We start from the raw sequence: 20,399 nt of genomic DNA, 5'->3' as shown, positions 1-20,399 counted from the left end.
GGAGCCGAGCCGAGCCGAGCCGGCGGCGGGGCGGGCGGGCGGACGGGCGGCGCGGGCGGGCGCGGGCGGCGCCGAAGAAGAGGCCGCGGGCGGGCCGGCCGGCCGGCGGGTGAGCGCCGCCGCCGACGCACACGAGGTGAGGTGAGGGGCGGGGGGCGCGGGGCGCGCCCCCGGGAGAGGGGCGTGGGCGGGCGCGCGCCGAGGGGCCTCCGCGCGCGGGGTGTGGGTGTGTGTGGGTGTGTGTGGGTGTGAGAGAGAGAGAGTGTGTGTGTGTGTGTGTGTGTGAGGGGGGCGGGACCCCCGGCCGCCGGCCCGCCCGCCGCGGGGAGTGTGTGTGTGTGTGTGTGTGTGAGTGAGGGGGGCGGGCGGCGGGGCCCGGCACAAAGCCCCCAGCGCGCGGGGCTAGCGGGCGGCGGGCGCCGGCTCTTTGTGCCCGCTTCTCCGCGCTCCGGTCCGAGCGGCCCGGGGAGCCGCGCTGCCTGACAGGCGGGCCCCCCTTTATGCGCCCGCCGCCGCCCCTCGCGGGGCTTCTCGCCGTGCCCGGCCCGCTGCCCGCAGGGCACGGCTGCGCGCGGGCAGGGCCAGGGCCGGGGGCAGGGGCGGCCTGGAGGGGCCTCGCCCCCGGGCCGGGCCCTGCGGCGGGTGGGCGCGCGGCCCTGCCCCCAGACCTCTGGTGCGGGCGGCCGCTCGGCAGGAAGAGAGATGGGCTGGGGGAGGGGGCGGCCGGCAGGGGGAGGGGGCCGCAGTGCCCGGCGTGTCACTCTGTTTATCTGCCAGCATGGTTCGTATTCACGCAGGCGGAGCTGGGGTGGGGTGTTTGGGGGGAAGAGGCGGCGATGCCTGTCCCTGAGGGGGGGGTTAGCGCCTTACGGGGAGGAGGGGACGCGGCCCAGATAAATGCTCCACAGCGGCCCCACCCAGAACAGCGGTGAGTCGGCCCCGGGGAAGGGAGCCCGCTGCGGATCCGCCCGGGCCGGGACGGTTTCGAAGTTATTTATCCCGCGTTTCTCGGGTCCCCTCCACCTCCGGTGTGTTTCGCCCGTAGGAGTTGCCAAGCACATCTGGGTAAGCGAGGGTCCCGGTCCCCCCCACCCCGGCAGGAGGAGTTGTCACCCCGGGGAGGCCACCCCTCTCTCTGACATCTGTGGCGGGGGGAGGGGCCGAGCCTTGCCCATAGGAATCCTGTGGGTGAAGATTGTTGACTGATGGGCGGATGGCTGTGCGAGGCGGGGGAGGGGGGAGGTGGCAGGTAGCGGAGGGGCCTTCCAGAGCTACTGGGGGTGTTCTGCAGGCCCCCCACCCTTGGCCGTAGGGATGGAGCCGGGTCACCCATACCAGCCCCTTTCTGGAGCTAGCGTTTATTGCTTCCTGGCTCCTGGCTGTACTCTTCTCCTGCGTTCCCATCTGCCAGCGTCTGGGCTCCCTCCCTGGGCTTTTCAGCAGACATTTTCAAGAGCACAGGCCATGTGGCAGGTCTGTAGCCCTGGCTCTGGGAGTGGGCTTCCGCTCAGCAGAGAGCAGGGTCGCTGCAGTGGTCTTAAAAAAAAAAAAAAAGCAGATGGGCTGGCCACCGGCTGGCCTCCAGAGACAATGCTGTGTGGTGAGATTGCTGGTTTAGCGGGCTCTTAGCACCATGGAGGGGGGTTGAGAGGCTGATACTTGAGGGCTGAGCCGAGTCCTTCGGTCTGGAGCAAGTGGCCCTGCCTGCCAGTGAAGTCGGTCCTGTGAGGTCCTGTGAGCAGGCAGTAGCCTGGGAAGGCTGGCAGGGGGCTCCTCACCTGCCTTGGCGGCAGCGCTCCCGACTTGGTCTGCTTCTCTTGGGCTCCCGGCCGCCTCAGGCCGGTTGTGGGGTGTTGCTGAGCGCCCGTTGCCCAGCTCCTCCGGCCATTTGGCTCGAGTGCTGGGGCTGCGCCCAGGGTTTCTCTCTGCAGTGTTTTCCTGCCAGTTGTTGGGACTTGCAGATTAGTCATTCGGCTTTTACAAGCAATTCCTGAAAAGAAAAATCTCCCTCTGATTGCTGGCTCTGGGGAGAGGAAGAAGCAGCCTGAGGGAGCCAGGCCTTTAATTAAAGCAGAACCGAAATGATTGCTGCAGTTGCTGGAAGGAGGGGGGGCGGAGGTGATGTGGCCTGTCCTGCAGCCAGGTACCTGCCAGGGACAGGTAGGCCGCGTCCCGTGCTCCCTGCCCGGTCTTGGCCAGCGGCCCGGCCTTCTCCACAAGCTGCAGTCCTGGATTAATCCCCGTGTAGTGTTTTCTTTCCATGGATCAGGTTTCTCATTTTGTTAATAAGCACAGCCTCCGATCCACTTGAAGTCAGCTGTCGTGGACTCAGCAACAGGGTTTTGCATTATTGAGCTGACAGGCCTGCTGCCTTCCGCGAGTCCTCATTGTCTGCCCGGAGCTGGCGGCAGGGTGGGGGCAGTGTCTGTGAGCCGCAGCTCGCCCCCGTGCAAGGGCTGGCAGTGCAGTTCTGGAGAGTCGAGGAGCGAGGAAGGAATAAAGTCCAGTTTACCCAGGGGACCCGCCGCCCTGCTTTTTTGCTCAGCCTGTTGGCCTCCCGCAGTCGGCCCCACCCACGGCTTGCCTGCCTTGCCCACCAGGGCTGAGGGCCAGTGCCCACCCCCCCGCCAGGGACTGATCACTGGAGTGGGGAGGGCTCTTGTTCCCAGCTCCGTCTGCAAAGACGAGACCACAGGTCAGCTTCCTCCGGTCCTGGCCCGGGCGCCTGACTGAGGAGGGCCTCTGGGGGCAGTGAGGGGCACTGGCCTCAGCGCTGTTTACTCTCCAGCGGCCTTGGACCGAGATGGGCTTCTCTGGGGCTCGGTGTCTCTAACGTGCCTCTAAAGTGGGAATAGAGCTGGAGTTGACCGGCTCAGATCGCGGCCCTCCCGAGTTCAGCCTGGGGAAGTCGTGGGGCCCACCGACTCCAGGAGCCAGGGGTGACTCGAGGGAGTGCCCCGGGCACCTGAGGAGGTGGTGAGGGCCGGGCCGGCTGCAGGGGGGTGTTTACGGGGAGCCCTGCGGTCTGGGAAGGCGGGGCCGGCGGACAGTCAGGAGGAGGGAGACAGGAGTGTGGCCCTGCAGGTGCCCGCTTCCGGGAAACCGGCGCCCCCTCTGCCGTTAGGCACCCGCGAGGCCGTGCAGGGGCCCTTTATCCGCTCAGCGAAGTGATTTGAGAACATACACGGTGCCCACCCTGTGTGCGCGGGGCTGGCCTGGGTCTCTGCCCTCTGGCGCTCAGCCTTGCCCCCGAGCGGTGCACTTTCGGCCGGGAGGTGGAGGGTCTGCGAGTTTCCCGGGCTGTACTGCGGTGCAGCGCCCTCGCGGACCCGGGGTTCAGTCACAGCCCGGGGTTGGGGGACTCCGGGATCCCAGCCTGGCTCCACCTGGGTTAGGGGCTGCCAGCCAGCGGGGCCAGTTTGACTCGGCCCGGCGGCCTGGCTGGGCTTCCTGCTGGGAGGGGCCTCGCCCGAGGGTTAGGGACCTGGGCTGGGGGAGGGCTCCTGGGAGCGGCCGAGCCAGAAAAGCAGGTGGGGGTGGGTGGGGTTGCGAGTGGGCCCCCAGCGCGCTGGGTCGTGGGGGGGTCACACCCAGAGGGAGCCGATTCCAGGCCCCATCCGTCCAGGAGGGGAGGGCCAGAGGCGCGCGGCCCGGGAGGGTGTGGCCAGGCCGCGAGCAGAGAGAGACCCCCGGAGACGCCTGCCCGGGCGGGTGGGGGTGGGGGCGTGGCCTGGGGGCTCGAGCGGGCTCTTCCGCCCGGGCGCCACTGAGTGTGGTCCGTGCGTGCCTGTTTCCTGTGAGGGGCCGCCTCCCCCGAGCACGTGGGTGTGGGCGAGGAGGGAGGAGTCCGGAAGGGCAGGTGGCCGGCCTCTGGGGGCGCCCCGGGCGCTCCCGCTCGTGGGAATTCCAAGGCTCCCAAGGGAAGGCGGGTCCCGGGCTTGGTGGGGAGGGGGCCTCCAGGTGGGGAGCTGGCCTCTGGCGGCCCTGGAGTGGTCGCAGTGCGCACCGGCTTCCCGTCGCCTTGGGCTTCTCCCCCAGTAGCACCTCGGGGTGGGTTCTCCGAGGAGAGTGCGGAGGGCTGACCCAGTGCCCTGGGAACGCCCCCCCCACGTACACACAGGTGGCTGGAGGTCTGCCTCGCGCAGGCTGGGGTCTGCCCTTTGGCCTTCTCATCAGCCTGCTTACAGGCCTAGGGCAGGCCTGCCCACTGGCCTTGCGGCTCTCCTACCTGTGCTGCTCGGTGAGCTCTGGTGAGTAGTTGCAGGATGGATGAGAGGGGGGGCAGAGGTGACAGCCGGGACGCTGGGGCGGCGCCCCCAGCTCCTGGGAGCTTCCCCTGTGACGGGCAGGGGCTGCCCCGGCCCTGAGTGCCTGCTGCCTGGTGGGGGCCCAGGTGCGCCGCTCCGCGGGGATCACCTGGAGCCGGTGGGCCCATGTATCCACGTTCCCTGAAGGCTTTGAAGTGGATCCCACAACTACTTTTGCAGGAGGTACATCTTTGTAGATAACAGGGTCGGGAGCGGTGAGTGCCCTTACATGAGCAGGGGTGGTCCCAGACTGCCCCGTGGGGTCGCGCTGACAGACTGAGCCTCCCGTGTGTAGGCTCCAGGGTCCTGGAGAAGCATCGGGTGCGAGAGCTCACGCTTTGCATGGCTCTTCTTCCCTGGGTGGCTCGCGTGTGTTGGGGAGCACCTTCCAGGAGGTCCCTGGAACCCTTGCTGCTCTGGGCCCTGCCTGGCTCAGACGGCCTGTTCTGCCTTCTTAGGCCCTGGTTGGCCTCTCTCCCAAGGCGTGCGGACCTTGGAGCTCTTCCTGCTTCCCAAACCAGCCCCCTCGGGCTGCCACTGGGGCCCCCTGACCTGGGTCCTGCCCCCTCTTTCTCGCCTTGATCTCATGGTGCCTGAGAGAGAGGGTCCCTGAGGTTGTTACCTGGGAAAGTGTGTGAGGGAGCCCCTGACCGGGGCTTGGAGGTGGGGTGAGGGCTGGGAGGAGCGCTGGGGGCAGAACCTCAGGTGAGGCCTGGCCAGCCGGCCCCTGTCCCCGGCTGCGTTCCGTCTGAGGGCAGCTGGCACTCAGCCCCTGCCTGCTCTGGGCGGCTGCTGGCGGGCGGTGAGTGGCCAGGCTCCTGGGTGTGGTGAGGCCCGCTTGGTGTCCTTGGGAGCAGGAAGCTCAGCCAGGGTCCGAGTTGTCTGCTGGGCAGTCGGGGTGTCCCTTGTCTGTTCCTGGTGGCCCACGCGTTTGGCAGAGGGGTCCGTGGGCTCTGCGTGTGGCTTCCTCAACTTTCCCCGCCCCCGGCGCCCTGAGGCCCTTTCCTTTGGTGGAAAGGGGCTGCTGACTTCATCCCAGCTGCTCTGCTTGGGACACGGGAGGGAGAAGGTGCCCCACAGCTCCGGATGGGGCGCTGAGAGGGCGGGGCCTTCCTCTGGGGCTCCTGGCCTGGCCCACGTGGGCACGCCTGTGCAGGCACCCCTGGGCAGGCCCCGCTGTGGGAACAGCGCAGGCAGGCTCCACATGCAGTCTGGAGTCCACTGGTGAGCTCTGGGTAGAGTAGTAGCCCCACGGAACAGGCCTGCACTCAAGGGCGGTGGGCAGTGAGCAGCTTCCCTGGAGGGCTTCTGGGGTTCCGCTCGGTGGGGGCCCCAGCTGCCCGGGACCTAGTGTGGACCCGACCTCGCCTCCCTGGGCTGCGGAGCCGGGAGGACCCCCCCCGCCGGTGACAGCTCTTCTCTGCCCTTGGGCCTGGACCTGTGCCCCCTCCAGGAGGCCCGGTCAGAGCTGGTTGGTCCTCTTCTGGGTGTTGGCAGCGTGGGGGCAAGCAGGGTCATCTCTGGGCAGAGGGCCTGGGGGATCGGGGCAATCTTGGCCGCCGTGGGAGGAGCCCTGGGCCCCCCAGCGGGTGCCCTCCTCGCCGCAGTGAGGCTGCCGGTGGGGGCTGGGCCTGGGTGCCCTGGAGCCATGGTGGGTGAGCCTGTGCCCTGAGGCTGTGGGCAGGGTAGGGGCACTCTCCACAGCCTGCATGCCATACATGTTGATGCTGGTAAGGGCCGGGTGGCTGGCCTGGCACCTTGGGCAGGCGGCACACCTGCCCCGGAAGCCCGCCCTGCCCCTCTGCCACCTCTGCCCCCCGGCCCAGCTCGCGGGGCTGCCTGCTCTGTAGGCGCGGGCCCTGCTTCTGAGGCTGTCCTTGGAGGCCACCTGAAGTGGTTCCTTTCTTGTCTTTGAAAATTCCTCTTCTTAGGAGCGGCCTGTCACCTGTTTCCAGCCGTTGGGGAGCAGCTGTGAGCTGGGGAAGCGGGCCCTGCCGTCAAGCCTGTTTCCTCCACGTGCTCTGTGTTGCCCGTGGAGTGGGTAGGGGTGTTTGAGGTGGTGGCCGACAGCTGTTGTCAGCGGGGTCCCCAGGACTCTTCACAGTATTCAGACGTCCCCACTGGCCTCCGTCCGCATGCTGACACACAGCTCGTGCAGGCCGTGGTGCTCCCCTGGGTGCCTGGGCCAGACTGCTGTTCTGGGGGGCCGTGGAGGTGACCCAGGGGACACAGGTGTCGAGTATTCAGGGCAAGCAGGGCAGGCCGTGTCTGCGACAGCACTGCGTCTGCCCACCCCTTCTCGTGAAAGAGTGGCTGACGGGCAAGGTGATGGTTCAGACCTGGGGACCTTGTCTCAGGTGAACGGGGGAGCCTCCCACCAGAGGGAGACAGCTGACAGTGTTGTGGCCAGGGAGGCTGGGGAGAGTCTTGAGAAAGGCCTCCGTGTCTCCTGTGACGCGGCCGTGGCGATGGAAAGAACCCGTGTCCTTTAACCAGGTCTGACCACATTGGGAAGATCTGATTAGCTCCGTGAGCGACTATTTTCCGAATGACCAGTGCTTGGTGTTGCAAACTTGGGGTGGGTGTGAGCGCAGGGCAGGCTGCTTGAGTTTCTGTGCCACCAGGTATGAATTAGTCACAGGGACAGCGTCAGGGACGACTGCTTGTTGAGTTTAAGTGTCAGATCGAGGAGGGCTGGCCGTCGTCTGAGGGGCCTCCTTCCCTCGGCCTGGCCTGCCCCCTCGGCCCACCTGTGAGCTGGGGGGACACAGGGTCCCTGACCTTGGGAGCCCCTTGGGTGGCAGCTCCTGCTGGCGTCGGGTAGGGGAGATGTGTTTCTCCTCGGGCGTGCCTGGGGGCGAGGAGGGGCGGCCTGGCCCTCTGGAAGCCCCGACAGCCCTGACCTGGACTTTATCCAGGCTCGGAAGTCCATTGAGAGCCCTAAGCCGGGGCGTGACTGGATGGGACCAGTGTTTGAGAAGATAACTTGGGCTTGATGGCTCCGGGGCATGGGGGCGCCTTTGTTGGACCTGCGGCTTCCTTCCCCGTGGCTCCCGCCTTCCTCCTGGGGGAGGCACTTCTGGGCGCATCCTGTGGGCCTGGCCCCGGAAGCCCTGGTTTACGCGGGCCTCCCGTGTCCCTGGCCACGTGGCTGTGGGGGCCCTAGGGGGTGGCGGCTCCTCCCTGGATGCGGAAGGCCTGTCTCCCCCGCGGCCAGCATGCCGGCTCCTTGTGGACCTGAGGGGGTGGTGCGAGCCACGCGCACACGTTGTGCCTGGTGTGCGCCTGTGAGGAGCGGCTCGCGGCCCCTCCTGAGGGCCCCACCTCCGAGTTGTGGGCACATGCTGCTCCCCCACACTTGTCCGGGTCCTTGGACGGCGGGCATGCCCCGTCCGTGGAGCGGGGTGCTGGTCGTGCCTCTGAGACTCAGCCGCATGCTGGCTGTCACTGCGCCCCGTCCCCATGGGTCACCGCAGGCCTGCCTTCTGCCCCCGCCTCAGCGGTCAGCTGTCACTGCCTCGGCCGCTTTACTCCTGGGGCGGAGGCCTATCTGTTCACTTCTCTGTCGCTGGATGCGGCCCCTTAACATCAGCCGGCCCTTCTAGTCCCGTCTGAAGCTCTGAGTGTGTCCCTGCCGAGTCCCGGGGACCCTCCTGTCTCACTCCCTTTCCGAGCTCGGCCTCTCCTGTTTGGCCGGCCACAGGGCCTGCTGGACATGTGGGACCTCCTCTGAGTGCCCCCGCGGGTGCTTCAGGCCCAGGGCACAGGCTGTAGTGTGTTCCTTAGCAGTCCCTTAGTTTTATCCTTAAAAACGGCTTTTTAAAAAGTGGTGGGTGCCTGAGACGTGTCTACTCATGTGTTCACGGTCGGTCGTGGACCGAAGCAGCTTGGTGGTTACCTTTGGCATGCCCCTGGGCTGTGGTGGGAGGCCCTCGTGGCCTCCTTTGACCCCAATCCCGATCCGGGGCCTCCTGGGCGTGCTGGCCGGGTTCGCAGAGCCCCTCCCCGTCCCCCTCCCCCCGCAGGTCTCAGCTGGACGCCAGGACGGTTAGAGTGTCATTGGTGGTTGCTGCCTTCGGCTGCCCGACACCTGTCTGCCCTGATGAGAGGTTTCTGGTGGTTTCGTTTTGTAAAGATTTTTTTTTTGACATGGACCATTTTTAAAGTCTTGGTTGATTTTATTCCAGTATCGCTTCGGCGTTTTCTTTTGTTTATTGGCCAGGAGGCATGAGGGCGTCTTAGCTCCCCACACCTCATGCACTGGAGGGCGAAGTCCCCTCTGAGAGATTGGAAGGTGGTCCCGCGGTGTCCTGCAGGTTCCTGGCTGGACCCGGGGGTTCCTTCCTTCCTGTCGGGGCTGTTTCTCTCCTCGGGTTGTTGTGATTAGTCTGGGATTGGGTGGTCTTGCTCGTCAGCCCTGGGGCCAGCCCTGCACTGACCCTACCTAAGAAGCGTGCTGGTTGTGAGCAACTGCGCCCCAGGCTCTTCCCAGGTGGGCACACATCCCACGTCCAGAACAGAAGCCCCTTGTGTGTCCTTGAGTCCTGTCCGCTCCCTGGTCCCCCCTCCTGTCCTCCCCTGCTTTCCACCTTGCCCAGGGCCCCTGTGCCCCTTTAGGATCTGGCTGCCCTGCTCACCCATTTGCTGGCAGCTGCAGGATGCGCCCATGGTCAGCTCTTCCTGACCAGGTTCGCCCCGCACGCTGCCGGGGGGCTCTGCACCTGCCTGGCTCCCGGGACCCAGGGCTTGCGCCCCTCCCGTCTCGGTCTTTCTGAAGTCTGACCAATCTCTCTTCTGCCCGGAAGTCCGCTTTCAGTCTTCGGTCAGCCGGTTGAACCCTGTCTTTGCCGTCTGGCATCCAGTTTGGGTTTTGTTTCTATGATTCTGTCCTGGGCAGGGTGTGGGGCCTGGGTGCCAGCCGCCGGCGTCTCTGCCGCCATGCGGGTGCAGGGGTCGGCTGCCCTTTCCTGGGAAGGACTCCACCCTGAGGGGGTTCTTCCTGCTGTTCAGTGGGGAAGCGTCCCCTTGTCTCGTACACAGAAGTGGTGATCGATGGTGATATAGTTTATTTTGTCGTTTAGATCTTTGAGAGTCGTTGGGTAGTGTGAGAAAGGTTTCTAGCTTCTCGGGTTGTTTCAGACTTGGGGTGTCGGGGTCTGTGTCCTGGAGGGGCCCTGGGCTGGGCAGCTGCCTCACTGACTGCTGGCAGGTGCCCGGGGCGGGCGGGCAGGGGTGCTGGTCCCTCCCAGCAGGCGGCCCAGCCCCTCGCGCGCCTGCAGTCCCGTCCCGCCTCCAGGACAGCCCTGGGAGCCGAGCCCCGTTTCCTAGTCACGCTGGGCGTGTTTACGTGGGAAAGGTGTCTTCCCTTTGGGGGCTGCCTCCTGCCTCTTGACCCCCGTTGTTGGGCGTTTCCTGCCTTCCAGGCTTTCTGGGGAGTAGGAAGCTTGTCTCCCACAGTCCAGTGTGTGCAGGTTCTGGGTCTGGGGTCAGAGTGAGGCTGAACTGTCTGCGTTCCCCGAATCTTTGCTCCCCGGACTAGGCCTGACACCCCGCAGGGCAAGTAGGAAGTGGACGCGGGAGCCACCAGGCAGAAGCTCCTCGGGGCCCTGAATCCTGGCTGCCCCCCAGCCTCCCACGGGCTCCCTGCCTCCAGGCTCCTGCTCTTTTGCTGCCCGCTGCCCCCTTCCCAAGTGCTCAGGCCCCTCCGGGCGTGGGGGGCACCTCCTCTGGGTGTTTTGTGATAGTGATCTCACCCCGGGCAGTGCTGCCCCTTCCCATCTCAGTGCTCCTGGCCGGGGCCTCCCTGCAGGACTCTACTGGGCATCTGTCAGGGCCAGCAGGGGAGCCAGCTGTAGGCCCCGCGTCGTACAGACGGGTGGCTGGAGGAGGGTGGGGGGCATGTGTGCAGAGTTCCTGCGGAGAGTGGGCGTGGCAGCTGTGGCCTCCTGCCAGGTGCCGTGAGCCCCCCAGGTGGGCTGCCCATGTGCGATGATGGGGCTGTGGGCATCGGGAGCAGGCTCTGGGCGGTGGGTGGGGTGGGCGCCTCCTCCCACGCTGCTCAGGCTGGGTGGTGGCTGGGCAGCAGTGCCGACCGGGCAGGGAGGGCCCGCCCCGCCCCGCCCCGCCCCGCCCCGCCCCGCCCCGCCCCGCCCCGGGTCCCGCCCACCGTGTCTCCAGCATGCTGACCGAGCCCCACTGTCTGTTTCTTGGGCGTCCCGTCAGGAGGGCAGGGCTCCTGGCATTCACAGGGCCCATTGCTTTCCAGGAGGACCGTCTGGGCGACCAGCCAGTAGCGGCTGGCGGGCATCCAGGCCTGGGCTCACCAGGGCCGTGGGGCCCACTCGCCAGCAGCCCCCACCTGCAGAGCAGCCAGAGAGGCCGTGGAGGCCAGGGCTGTTCCCCAGGGAGCGGCGGGCATGGCCTGGCCCTGGGGGTGAGGCGGTCAGCGGGCCATCGGGCCGGGCGTCGGACTTGGGGAAAGGAGGGCTGTCCTGGCACCCCGTCTTGCCTCTGGGGGGAGGAGACGTGGGGGTCGTCCTGGGTGGCGAAGTCTGGAATGGGGCTCTGCCCCAGGCTTGCTCCTGTGACCTTGGGCAGGTTGTTAAGCCCCAGAGCCCCGGTCTCATCTGCACTGGAGGCGAGGGCACGCCCTGGAGACTTCCCTGTGGGCAGGATGCTTGTCAGGCTGGGGCGCCCGGGGCTGCGGCCGCCTCGCTCTGCCTCCAGGTGCCCCTCCTGCAGTCCAGGAGGGCCCAGCTCAGACCTGTTGGGCCACACCTGGAGCACCAGGCGGTCATGCCAGGCTTGAGGGGCAGTGGCCAGCGTGTTTGCGGCCTCAGTGACGCACCCACTCTGCTTGAGGCCCTGAGGCAGGGCGCTGGGTAGCGGGCATCTTCAGGGGCTCATGGCCCTCTGGTGGGCTGGAGGTGGGCGTGGGGTGCCCCCCTCTATGCTTGGAGGGAGGGGCGCCTGTCGCCAGGCCTCAGCGAGGCAAGGCTGCCTGCCTGTTTCCCAGGCGTTTCCACCCAGAGGCTGAAGGTGGTCCAGGCCGAGTTGGACCGGCTGCTGTGGAACCCAGTTGAAGCACCTGAGGGCTTCTCGCACTGCCTCCTGCCCTCCTGGGCACCAGGAGAGGCCCCCCCATGAGACCTCGGGTCCCTGCTCAGCTGTAGGGTCTGGTCTTCTGGGGGGCGGGGTGGGCCGGCTGCCTTGGCTTTTTGAGGCCTGAGCTGGGGGAGGAAGTTCACCCGGGACCTCGGCCAGGACCTGTCAGTCACGGAGCAGTAGCCCTGTGGGAGCGGTCCTGGGAGCAGAGGGCTGGGAAAGTCACCCAGGGCCTCTGTTCACAAGAGACCCCTTCCTTGGGGGCTGTCAGGGTCAGCCCAGTGGGGACAACCCCGAGCCCACCTCTCTGACCTGTCCGTCTGCCCGGGCTCTGGGCATCATGGAGTGGGCGCTTGAGGCGGGCAGCAGCGCGGGGTGGGGGGGCCCGGGGCGGCTGGGCCAGCTGCCAGGGCCGTTTCAGCCCATGGTGGCTCCTGCCAGGGCAGGGCAGCAGCCCCCCCGCTCGCCCCATGCTGCTGTGGGCTGTCGGGGGGGGGGGCGTCGCTTCCCCCACCCCCACCAGCCGCCGTCGTGGGGAAGGGACGGCGCTCGCCTGTGGTGACAAGCTGTTGGCCCAGCCCTGGGTGGCCTCTGGAAGGGCGGCTTCTTGCTGGACGAGGGCTCCCCGGACCCCAGTGGAGGGCACAGCCGGGCCTGCCCGCAGGCCACTTCTCGGACAATCACTGGGCACTGCCCCGCTACAGCGTCGGGCCACGGTGGAGGCCGCTGGGTGGACACTGTGTCAGGCGAAGCTTGAGTTGCCTGGAGTCGTCTGATGTGGCGTCCCTCTGCCTGGCATGTGGGGGTCTCTGCCCCTCCCCGGCCGGGCTGGGCAGGGAGCCTGACCTGGGCCCGGCCGCCCTCCAAGTGCAGAGCCTCTCGGGCTGGAGGCTCTGCAGACCCGGTTCTGCCGCCCTCTGGGCTGGCCAGGCCCCCTCCCCAGGCCACCCCTGCCAGTGGGGAGCCGTGCTGGGGGCAGGAGACAGCTGGCAGGCTGGAGCGAGGCCTCCTGGCCACCCCGCACCCCGGGTCTGGTCACATTCCTGAGGGACCTGCCTGGCCGCCCTGGCCCTGGGCGGGGGAGGGGCGTGCAGGGAGGGGCTCTGGGCCTGCAGGCCGCCTCCCCCGCCTGGCTCCATGCCCAGGGTGCCTAGGCCTGCTGCAGTGGGGGGCAAGCAGCCAGGACCTCGGGACCCCTCTCCCAGGATCTGAAGCTCTGGGGGGCCGGGAAGCCCGCTCGCATCTGGCGGCAGCTGCCAGCAGCCTTGGCGGGCTGGTATTGAAAGGGCGAGCCTGTGAGGGCCATGTGGTCAGGCCGGGCTGGGCAGGAGGGGGCTGGGCTCTGGGCGGGGAGGGGGCGAGCGCAGACCCAGAGGGAAGGGCAGGGCAGGGCAGGGGGCTGGGGAGCCAGAAGCGGTTGAGACTGGATCTTATAAATAGCCCGCTGCACCAGCGCCTCCATTTCTGACCTTTTGTTATGTAAATGTGGCCAGCCTGGAAGGGCCTTGCCCAGGCCTCCTGCCACCCCCGCCTGCCCTCCCAGAGCTGTGTGCCTGTCCCCCACTCCCCCGACCTAGGCGGCCCCCAGAGCACCCTGTTTCCCGCGGGGTGCGGCCGGGTGCCTCACACCTGCCTCCTTCCTGCCACCAGGCCAGGCTGCAGGCACCGTGGCCGCTGCCTCTTGCCCAGCTGTCCGGACGTCCCGTCCCCGCCGCAGACGGGAGCCTGGCTCTGGGCCCCCGAGCCGCTCCAACCCCCCCTTGCCAAGGCCTGCGTGCTCACCGTGTCCACCTTCTCCTCCGCAGGTGACCAGGCATTGATGCACCCCCAGGGAGGCCGCGCACTCGAGGAGGCCACCCCCCTTGGCTGCTGCTCACATGGTTTCTGGGCCCCTGGCGCTCAGGTAGGCTTGGGGGGGCGCTGGGGGTGCAGCGGGGGGCGGGGTCCGCTCCTCCTCCTGGGCACTCCGGGCAGCTGAGCGCCTGGCCTGCATGCTGGTTGTCGGCCTTTGTGTGCGGGCAGCGCTGGCAGCGTGGGGGAGGGGTTTGTGTGTTCACGGGCCCTCCTGCGCTCAGCCCTTCCCTGCTAGGTGTTCCACACCTTGGGCTTTTTGTCCCCCCTGGCTGACCATGGCGGGGAGGAGGGCTGGCTCCCGCCGGACCGCGTGCCTGCCACGTGGGCACTGTGTGTAGAGCCTTCCCGGGTGGACAGGGACGCGGGGGCTTCTCTTGTCTGTGCAGACAAGGGCGGGTGCAGGCGCGACCCCTCCCAACCGGGTCCCGAGGGGGCAGAGCAGGGACCCTGGACCCCAGCTGGGGGAGGCCCCGGGCAGTGTGCTTCTCTCCTGGGTCGGGCCCTGAGCGCAAGGACATGAAGGCCCCTGTGGGTGGGCACGCACGCCTGAGCAGCCGGAGGGGCAGGGCCGCGGCCTGGCGCTGCCACCCCCGCGCACAGCCTTGGCGCAGCCACCTTGGGGCTCTGCGGGGTCGTTCCCCAGTGAGAATTCCTCCTCGTGCGTCTTGGCCCGCCTGCGGAGTTTCCCATGCTCAGACACCTGCCCTGCCCAGGAAGGCCCTGGGGCCTGCGGTACCAGGCTTGGCCAGGCTGCCTCTCTTGCTCGGCACCCAGAGGCACAGGCCAGGGGTGGGGTCGGGGGCGGCAGCCCGGCTGCAGCGTCACATGACGTCGCTGGAGGCTGCGGGTCCCACCTGCCCACGTGGTATTGGAGGAGAAGGCGGCTTCAGTGTGCGCTGGGCGATTCCGCGTGCAGATCCGATTTCCGGCTGGACCGGAAAGCCAGGCCATTGCGCGCCCACGCGGGCGATGTGCCCACCAGGGGCTTCTGTCCCCTCGTGATCCCTGCTGCTCACCCGCAGGTCCGTTTGGGCGTGTGGTCACCTTTCTCTAGGGGACGGAGCCCTGGTTTATCTGCCCTGCACGTGTGCCCCCGTTGTCTCTGCATTTTCACGTGTACAGATGGGCTGGCGGCAGGCGAGCAGCCTGGGGGGAGGTCCCAGGAGGGCCCCCGCTGACGTGTGTGTGTCTGCTCGTGCCTGCAGGTGGTGCGTGTGGGCAGGGCGCGGGGACATGGGGCCCGACATGGAGCTGCCCAGCCACTCGAAGCAGCTCCTGCTGCAGCTGAACCAGCAGCGCACGCAGGGCTTCCTGTGTGACGTCATCGTCATGGTGGAGAACGCCGTCTTCCGCGCCCACAAGAATGTGCTGGCCGCCAGCAGCGTCTACTTCAAGTCCCTGGTGCTGCACGACAACCTCATCAGCCTGGACACAGACATGGTCAGCTCCGCGGTGTTCCAGCAGATCCTGGACTTCATCTACACTGGCCGCCTGCTGCCCGGTGAGCCGCCGGCCGAGCCCAACTTCAGCACGCTGCTCACCGCTGCCAGCTACCTCCAGCTGCCCGAGCTGGCGGCCCTCTGCCGGCGCAAGCTCAAGAGAGCCGGCAAGCCCTTCAGCTCTGGGCGGGGTGGCGCTGGCCTGGGGCGGCCCCCCCGCAGCCAGCGGCTGTCCACGGCCTCGGTCATCCAGACCCGCTATCCGGGCCTCGTGGACGGGCGCAAAGGCGCCCACGGCCCCCAGGAGCTCTCCCAGGCGAAAGGCTCCGACGACGAGCTCTTCCTGGGCGGCTTGAGCCAGGAGGGCGCGCACGGCCTGAGCCGGCCGGTCTGTGCCGCCAGCGGCGAGGCCGGCCTGGGCGGCTGCAGTACTAACGGGGGTGGCGGCAGCTGCGAGCAGGAGCTGGGCCTGGACTTGTCCAAGAAAAGCCCCCCACTGCCCCCCGCCACTCCCGGGCCCTCCCTCACCCCTGACGACCCAGCCCAGCTGAGCGACAGCCAGGAGGGCTCGCCCCTCTCGACCTCCGCTCCTCCCATTGCCAACAGTGCCTCTTATACCGAGCTGGGGGGCGCCCTCGGTGAGCCCATGGATCTGGAGGGGCCAGAGGACAACCCGCTGTGCCTGCTGGAGGGGCCAGGCGGGCCTCCGCCCCGCAAGAGCCTCCGGCACTCGGCCCGCAAGAAGGAGTGGGCCAAGAAGGAGCCCGTGGCCGCCTCCCCGTTTGAGCGGAGGGACGTGGCGCCCAAAGGCCCGTGCCCGGGGGAGGAGGCCGAAGGGCTGGGCGACAGGGTCCCCAATGGCATCCTGGCCGGCAGTGCAGCAGCGGGCAGGCCCTTCGGGGAGCCCCCGTACCCCTGCAAGGAGGAGGAGGAGAACGGCAAGGACGGCAGCGAGGACAGCGCGCAGAGTGGGAGCGAGGGCGGCCCGGCCGGCGCGCCCTACGTGTACCGGCAGGAGGGCTATGAGCCGGTGCCCTACGGCGACAACCTGTACGTCTGCATCCCCTGCGCCAAGGGCTTCCCCAGCTCGGAGCAGCTCAACGCGCACGTGGAGACGCACGCGGAGGAGGAGCTGCTCATCAAGGAGGAGGGCGGTGCCTATGAGACGGGCAGCGCGGGCGCCGACGAGGAGGCGGAGGACCTGTCGGCGCCCAGCGCTGCCCTGGCGGCCGGGCCGCGGCCCTTCAAGTGCTCGGCCTGCGAGAAGACCTACAAGGACGCGGCCACGCTGCGGCAGCACGAGAAGACGCACTGGTTGGCGCGACCCTTCCCGTGTGGCATCTGCGGGAAGATGTTCACGCAGCGTGGCACCATGACGCGCCACATGCGCAGCCACCTGGGCCTCAAGCCCTTCGCGTGCGGCGAGTGCGGCATGCGCTTCACGCGCCAGTACCGCCTCACTGAGCACATGCGCGTGCACTCGGGCGAGAAGCCCTATGAGTGCCAGCTGTGCGGGGGCAAGTTCACGCAGCAGCGCAACCTCATTAGCCACCTGCGCATGCACACCTCGCCCTCCTAGAAGCCAAAGACCCCGGCGGGGCCCCCCCCGACCCCCACAGCTTTAATCCACCCCGGTCCCGCCCGGCCCTGCCCCCAGGAGCCGCCGCGGGGTCTGCGGGGTGGGTCCCTGGGGTCCTTTCGCCGGCCGGGGTGGAGCTGCGGGGCCGGCCTGGCTCTGCGTGGGGGGGGGGGGGCGGTGCCGGAGGGAGGGGTCCGCGCCCTCCCTCCCCGAGCCAGGGGTCGCCGCTCAGTGGCGCTGGGACAGCGGGCCCCCACCGCCTACCTCTCCACAGCTAAAGAGCCCTCCGGGCCGGTGTGGCTGTTATTCCTACTGATCTGTTCTTTTCTTCGTTTTGAATTTTGTTTTTTAAACCAAAACCAACAAGAGTTTCTTTTCTTTCCGGCCCCTCGGGGCTGAGCCTGGGTCTGCAGACTGAATGTATGCCGCCCCGCCCTGCCCCGCCCGGCTGCGGCCCACGCTGCGGGCCCAGGAGGCCCTCGGCCAAAGGCTCCCCTGGGCCCCAGCCCCCCGGCCGCCTCAGGGGAGAGTGCTTTCCCTTAGTTGCCCAGGAATCTTTGTTTAGAGGTACTTGTTTTGATTACGAGAAAGCCCCGTGTAACGTGTATGTGAGTGTGGGGACTGGAAGGTCTGGGGTGCGGGGGCGGGGGGCTGGTCGCGGTGCGGGGGCGGTACGTTTCTATTTTCTCCGTGTGTGTGCGTGTGTGTGCGGCGTGAGTGTGGATCATGTGGTCCCCCCCCCATCAAGGTGGAGAGACTTCTGACCTTTGCTACCTCTTGACTTGAACAGGACGTGGCTGGTGATGGCAGTTGTGGCCACGACACTTGTGTTTCCCTCTGGGCCCCCGTCCACAGGGGCGCCTGCACGTCTTCTGTGCGTCAGGCCAGCAGGGGAGGAAGTGAGCCCCTCCTCGCCCTGGCCCCGGGCCCCCCAGGGCTTGCCCTCCAGAGAGCAGCAGCGTCAGCCTGTCCGGTGCCTGGCCTTCTTCATCTTGGCACCTCTGGGCGGACTGGCGGCCACCAGGGGCTCACCCTGAGTCCCACCCCCGCCCTGGGCTGCAATGGCCTCAGACACCTCCACAGCTCTAGAGGCTGGCCCGCAAGGCCGCGCCAAGGTCACAAGGTCGGCCTGCTGTCCTCAGCCAGCTGCAGCCACAGAGCTGGACCAGCGGCTTTATCTCCTTCATTTTGCTTCCTGCTTTTCTTCTGTTTTCTTTCTACTTTAATTTTAGACCAAAAATTCCGGAGTCATCCCTTATCCCCTCCAGAGACCCTCCAGCTGAAACCAGGGACCTGGGTGGAGGGCGTGCGGAGTCGGGGCTCGGGCCGCGCTGGGCCCTGCTGAGCCCACGGCCATTTCCTCTGGGGACTCCTGTTCCAGCAAGTCAGGCAGGGACCCCCAGCCCCTCCGCTCGCCCGACTCCCCCTCCGTCAGCACTTAAGCCACACGACAAAAGTCTGTAGTGGGGGCTGCACAGGCCCGTGGGCGCGGCCCCCCAGAAGCAGGTGGTTCAGGGCAGAGCTTCAGGGACGGGCGTAGAGGCCCTCACGCGACCTTCGTGCGACGTAGTATTGTACCCACCTGAGTATTGTATGGAGCCTTCTCTGTATTGTAACAAGAAAGCAGAACACTAGTTTCTTATTTAAGACGTTAAGGGTTTGTGGGGCGGGGTGGGGTTCACAGGACACTTGGATTTGTTCTCCTTTTCCCTTGGTTTCACGTGGAGTGCGTGCGTGCGAGTGTGTGCGTGGACGTGTGTGTCAGAGCCTCACCAGGAGATTAGGCCATTGGAGGCCCAGGGCGGCTTACAGTTCTTTGCTTTAGTCACTTAATTCCTGAATGTTTCGGAGAAACAGGAAACAAAATAGCAGACGTCATGTAGGAAAGGATTGAAAAAAAAAAAAAGCTCACACCCAAATTCACAAAAGCTATTTTTTAAACCAAAGCACATTTTGAATGCATATGGAACCTCAATGGGCTCAGAAAAAAAAGATACTAATATATTTATCTCATTGTTTACATAAACTTTTACAGTTTCAGACCTCAGCAGCAGTAAGGCCAGTCCCAGTGAGCCCCCACCTTCCGCCCGAGGCCCTGAGTCGGCCCGGAGCGGCTCACGGGCAGGGGGGCCAGGCGGGCGTGGAGGCCTCGCCCTCACAGAGCCCTCCTCCCAGCCCAGCTGGCACCAAAGAGCTGGGGCCGCTCCGACCGGCCCCTGGGCCTCCTGGCCAGACCGAGCGGTCCTGGCCAGCTGGCACAGCAGGGTGGCCGTCGGCTGTGGCCGCAGGACCCGAGTCTGGGCTTGGGCCCCGGGATGGAGGTGCACCCCGTCCTGCTGCTCTGCCCGCGAGACCCCCACTGGGTTGGTGTGAGGGTCCCTCTCAAGCCAAAAAGCCAGGACCTTCGCACAACTCCACGGGCACTCCAGCGGGTCCAGTTGTGGGAGGGCTCACTGGGCCGGTCCTTACCTACACAGACGGTGCGAACACTCGGAACAGTGTTGTTTTTTGTATCAATATGTTTGCGCAGTGATGAATGTATTTATTTCTCAGACTCGGGGTGAGCGTCAGGCCGGGCTCCGCCATGCCACGCACGCTCCCCGTGAGACCGAGCCCGCCGCCGGGGCTCCTCCAGGATTGCAGAAACAAAGGTAAAGAATAAGCAGATGTGAATCTCAGAGACGCGCAGCATAGCCATACACCTCAGCCTGTGAAACGGACACTCGACACAGAACCTCACGCAGCCGGGTGTGTTCCCGGGGGCGCCGGCTGTCTGCCAGCCCCACCCGTCAGTATTCACTGGACTGGCCGCTAACAGGAGTGCGATCGATCATGGGGTGGGTGGACCCCAGCCGCCCTCCCCGCAGCCAGGAGGGCAGGGCCGCCCGCCCGTCCCCACGGCTTGGGGACAAAAGCAGAGGCACTGGGCCTTTGTCGGTGCCCCGTGCAGGGACCAAGGCCCTGCTCCCCGGGCAGCGGTGGTCACCGAGCCCGCGAATCTGATGCCTGGAGGGGTGGAGCAGGCCCACCCAGAGCCCGGTGTGACATTCCACGTCAGGGGGTGGGGGTGTGCCGTGGGAGTCGAGGCTGCCCGGGACCCCCGGCTTGTCACCCCACTGCGGCTTTCTCCCGGGAGCCCCCCCCTACCTCACCTTGCTATTTATTGCTGTAATTTATTGACCTCAAATATGCTGCATAACAGACCTCAACTCGGGGCAGGGAGGGTCCCTAGGGCTTCTCCCTGCCACTAGGCGGGGCCCCATGGGGCCAGGTGCTGAGGGGAGCCCCCTGCCCCCACCCACCACTTGCTTCCCTCTCCCCCCCTGGGGGACCCCAGGTTGGGCATTAGGCCCATTCACAAATACCTCGTCGGAGAGAGGGGATGGGGTTTCACTGTTTCTTGACCGGGAACTGGAGGCGGACTCACATCCCGCTAGGCGCCCTTCCCGGGACGGGGCGCGCGATCGCACTCCTGTACTGGCCACCGCCGCCGTCAGGCCCCACACTGCCCTCACCTCCCCCCAGTCTGGATATTCAGGTCAGAGCTGCGGGTGCGTAGCCCTCCAGTGTCATGAAGCTGGTCACTGATGTCTCCATTCAGAGCGTGCAGTCTTAATGTACAGTGACGAGATACTGTTATTTTATGATCTTTTCATTAAAAGCTTGATTCAAACCTTGTGTGAGGTCTCGGTTCTCTGGCTGTGTTTTCACTAAATGACCAACTGCTTTCCTTTCTCTGTCCAGTGCTTTCAGGACCTGGGAGGTGGGAGCTGAGTTGCAGGGTATGTGGGCGGGCATCTGCCCACCTCAGTCCTAAGAGGGAGCTTCAGAGGGGCCTGGGTCCTCACTTGGTGGCAGGTGAGCTGGGCAGTGGGGTTGCCCAGTTGGCTCAAGCCAGCTGAGGCGGTTTGAGAAGCAGGGAGTGTGTAGATGGGCTGTGGACCTGGTGGCCAGGATACGAGGTGCTGGCCGGTGCCCAGCACCACCTGTGGGGCAGCGCGGTCAGGCTGGGGCAGGGGCGACTCCTTGCCCACCCCTCCCTGGTCACTTGGTAGGGGAGTAGGAGAGGGGGTGAGCTTAGCCTGCAGGGTCGAGGCTGCTGCTGCTGCTAGTCGC

At 66.7% G+C, this 20,399-nt stretch overlaps 1 protein-coding gene across 4 annotated transcripts; it reads left to right on the top strand.

Annotated features, from left to right (window-relative positions):
- HIC2 (HIC ZBTB transcriptional repressor 2) lies at window positions 1–19,960 on the top strand. Of its 4 annotated transcripts, none has more exons than XM_081542046.1 (3): window positions 1–136; window positions 13,217–13,314; window positions 14,471–19,960. In XM_081542046.1, the coding sequence occupies exons 2-3, from the start codon at window positions 13,289–13,291 to the stop codon at window positions 16,281–16,283; spliced, it is 1,839 nt and encodes a 612-aa protein (XP_081398172.1). In that variant the 5' UTR covers window positions 1–136; window positions 13,217–13,288; the 3' UTR covers window positions 16,284–19,960. The 4 variants fall into 4 exon arrangements, with proteins under 4 accessions (XP_081398172.1, XP_081398174.1, XP_081398175.1 ...); XM_081542048.1 differs by lacking the exon at window positions 1–136 and adding an exon at window positions 557–781; XM_081542049.1 differs by lacking the exon at window positions 1–136 and adding an exon at window positions 920–1,065.
- The last annotated feature ends 439 nt before the right edge of the window (window positions 19,961–20,399 follow it).

The sequence above is a fragment of the Giraffa tippelskirchi genome, chromosome 11, assembly GCF_054371585.1.
Source record: "Giraffa tippelskirchi isolate mGirTip1 chromosome 11, T2T-mGirTip1v1.2.pri, whole genome shotgun sequence".
Taxonomy (NCBI): Eukaryota; Metazoa; Chordata; class Mammalia; order Artiodactyla; family Giraffidae; genus Giraffa; species Giraffa tippelskirchi.
This window is presented reverse-complemented; position numbering and strand designations above follow the sequence as displayed.

What these genes read in the sequence shown, in the direction of transcription:
- HIC2 (XM_081542046.1), top strand. Translation starts at nt 13,289, where the DNA reads ATGGTTTCTGGGCCCCTGGCGCTCAG. An exon ending in TCTGGGCCCCTGGCGCTCAG is followed by an intron (nt 13,315 to 14,470) that starts GTAGGCTTGGGG and finishes TCGTGCCTGCAG; the next exon opens with GTGGTGCGTGTGGGCAGGGC.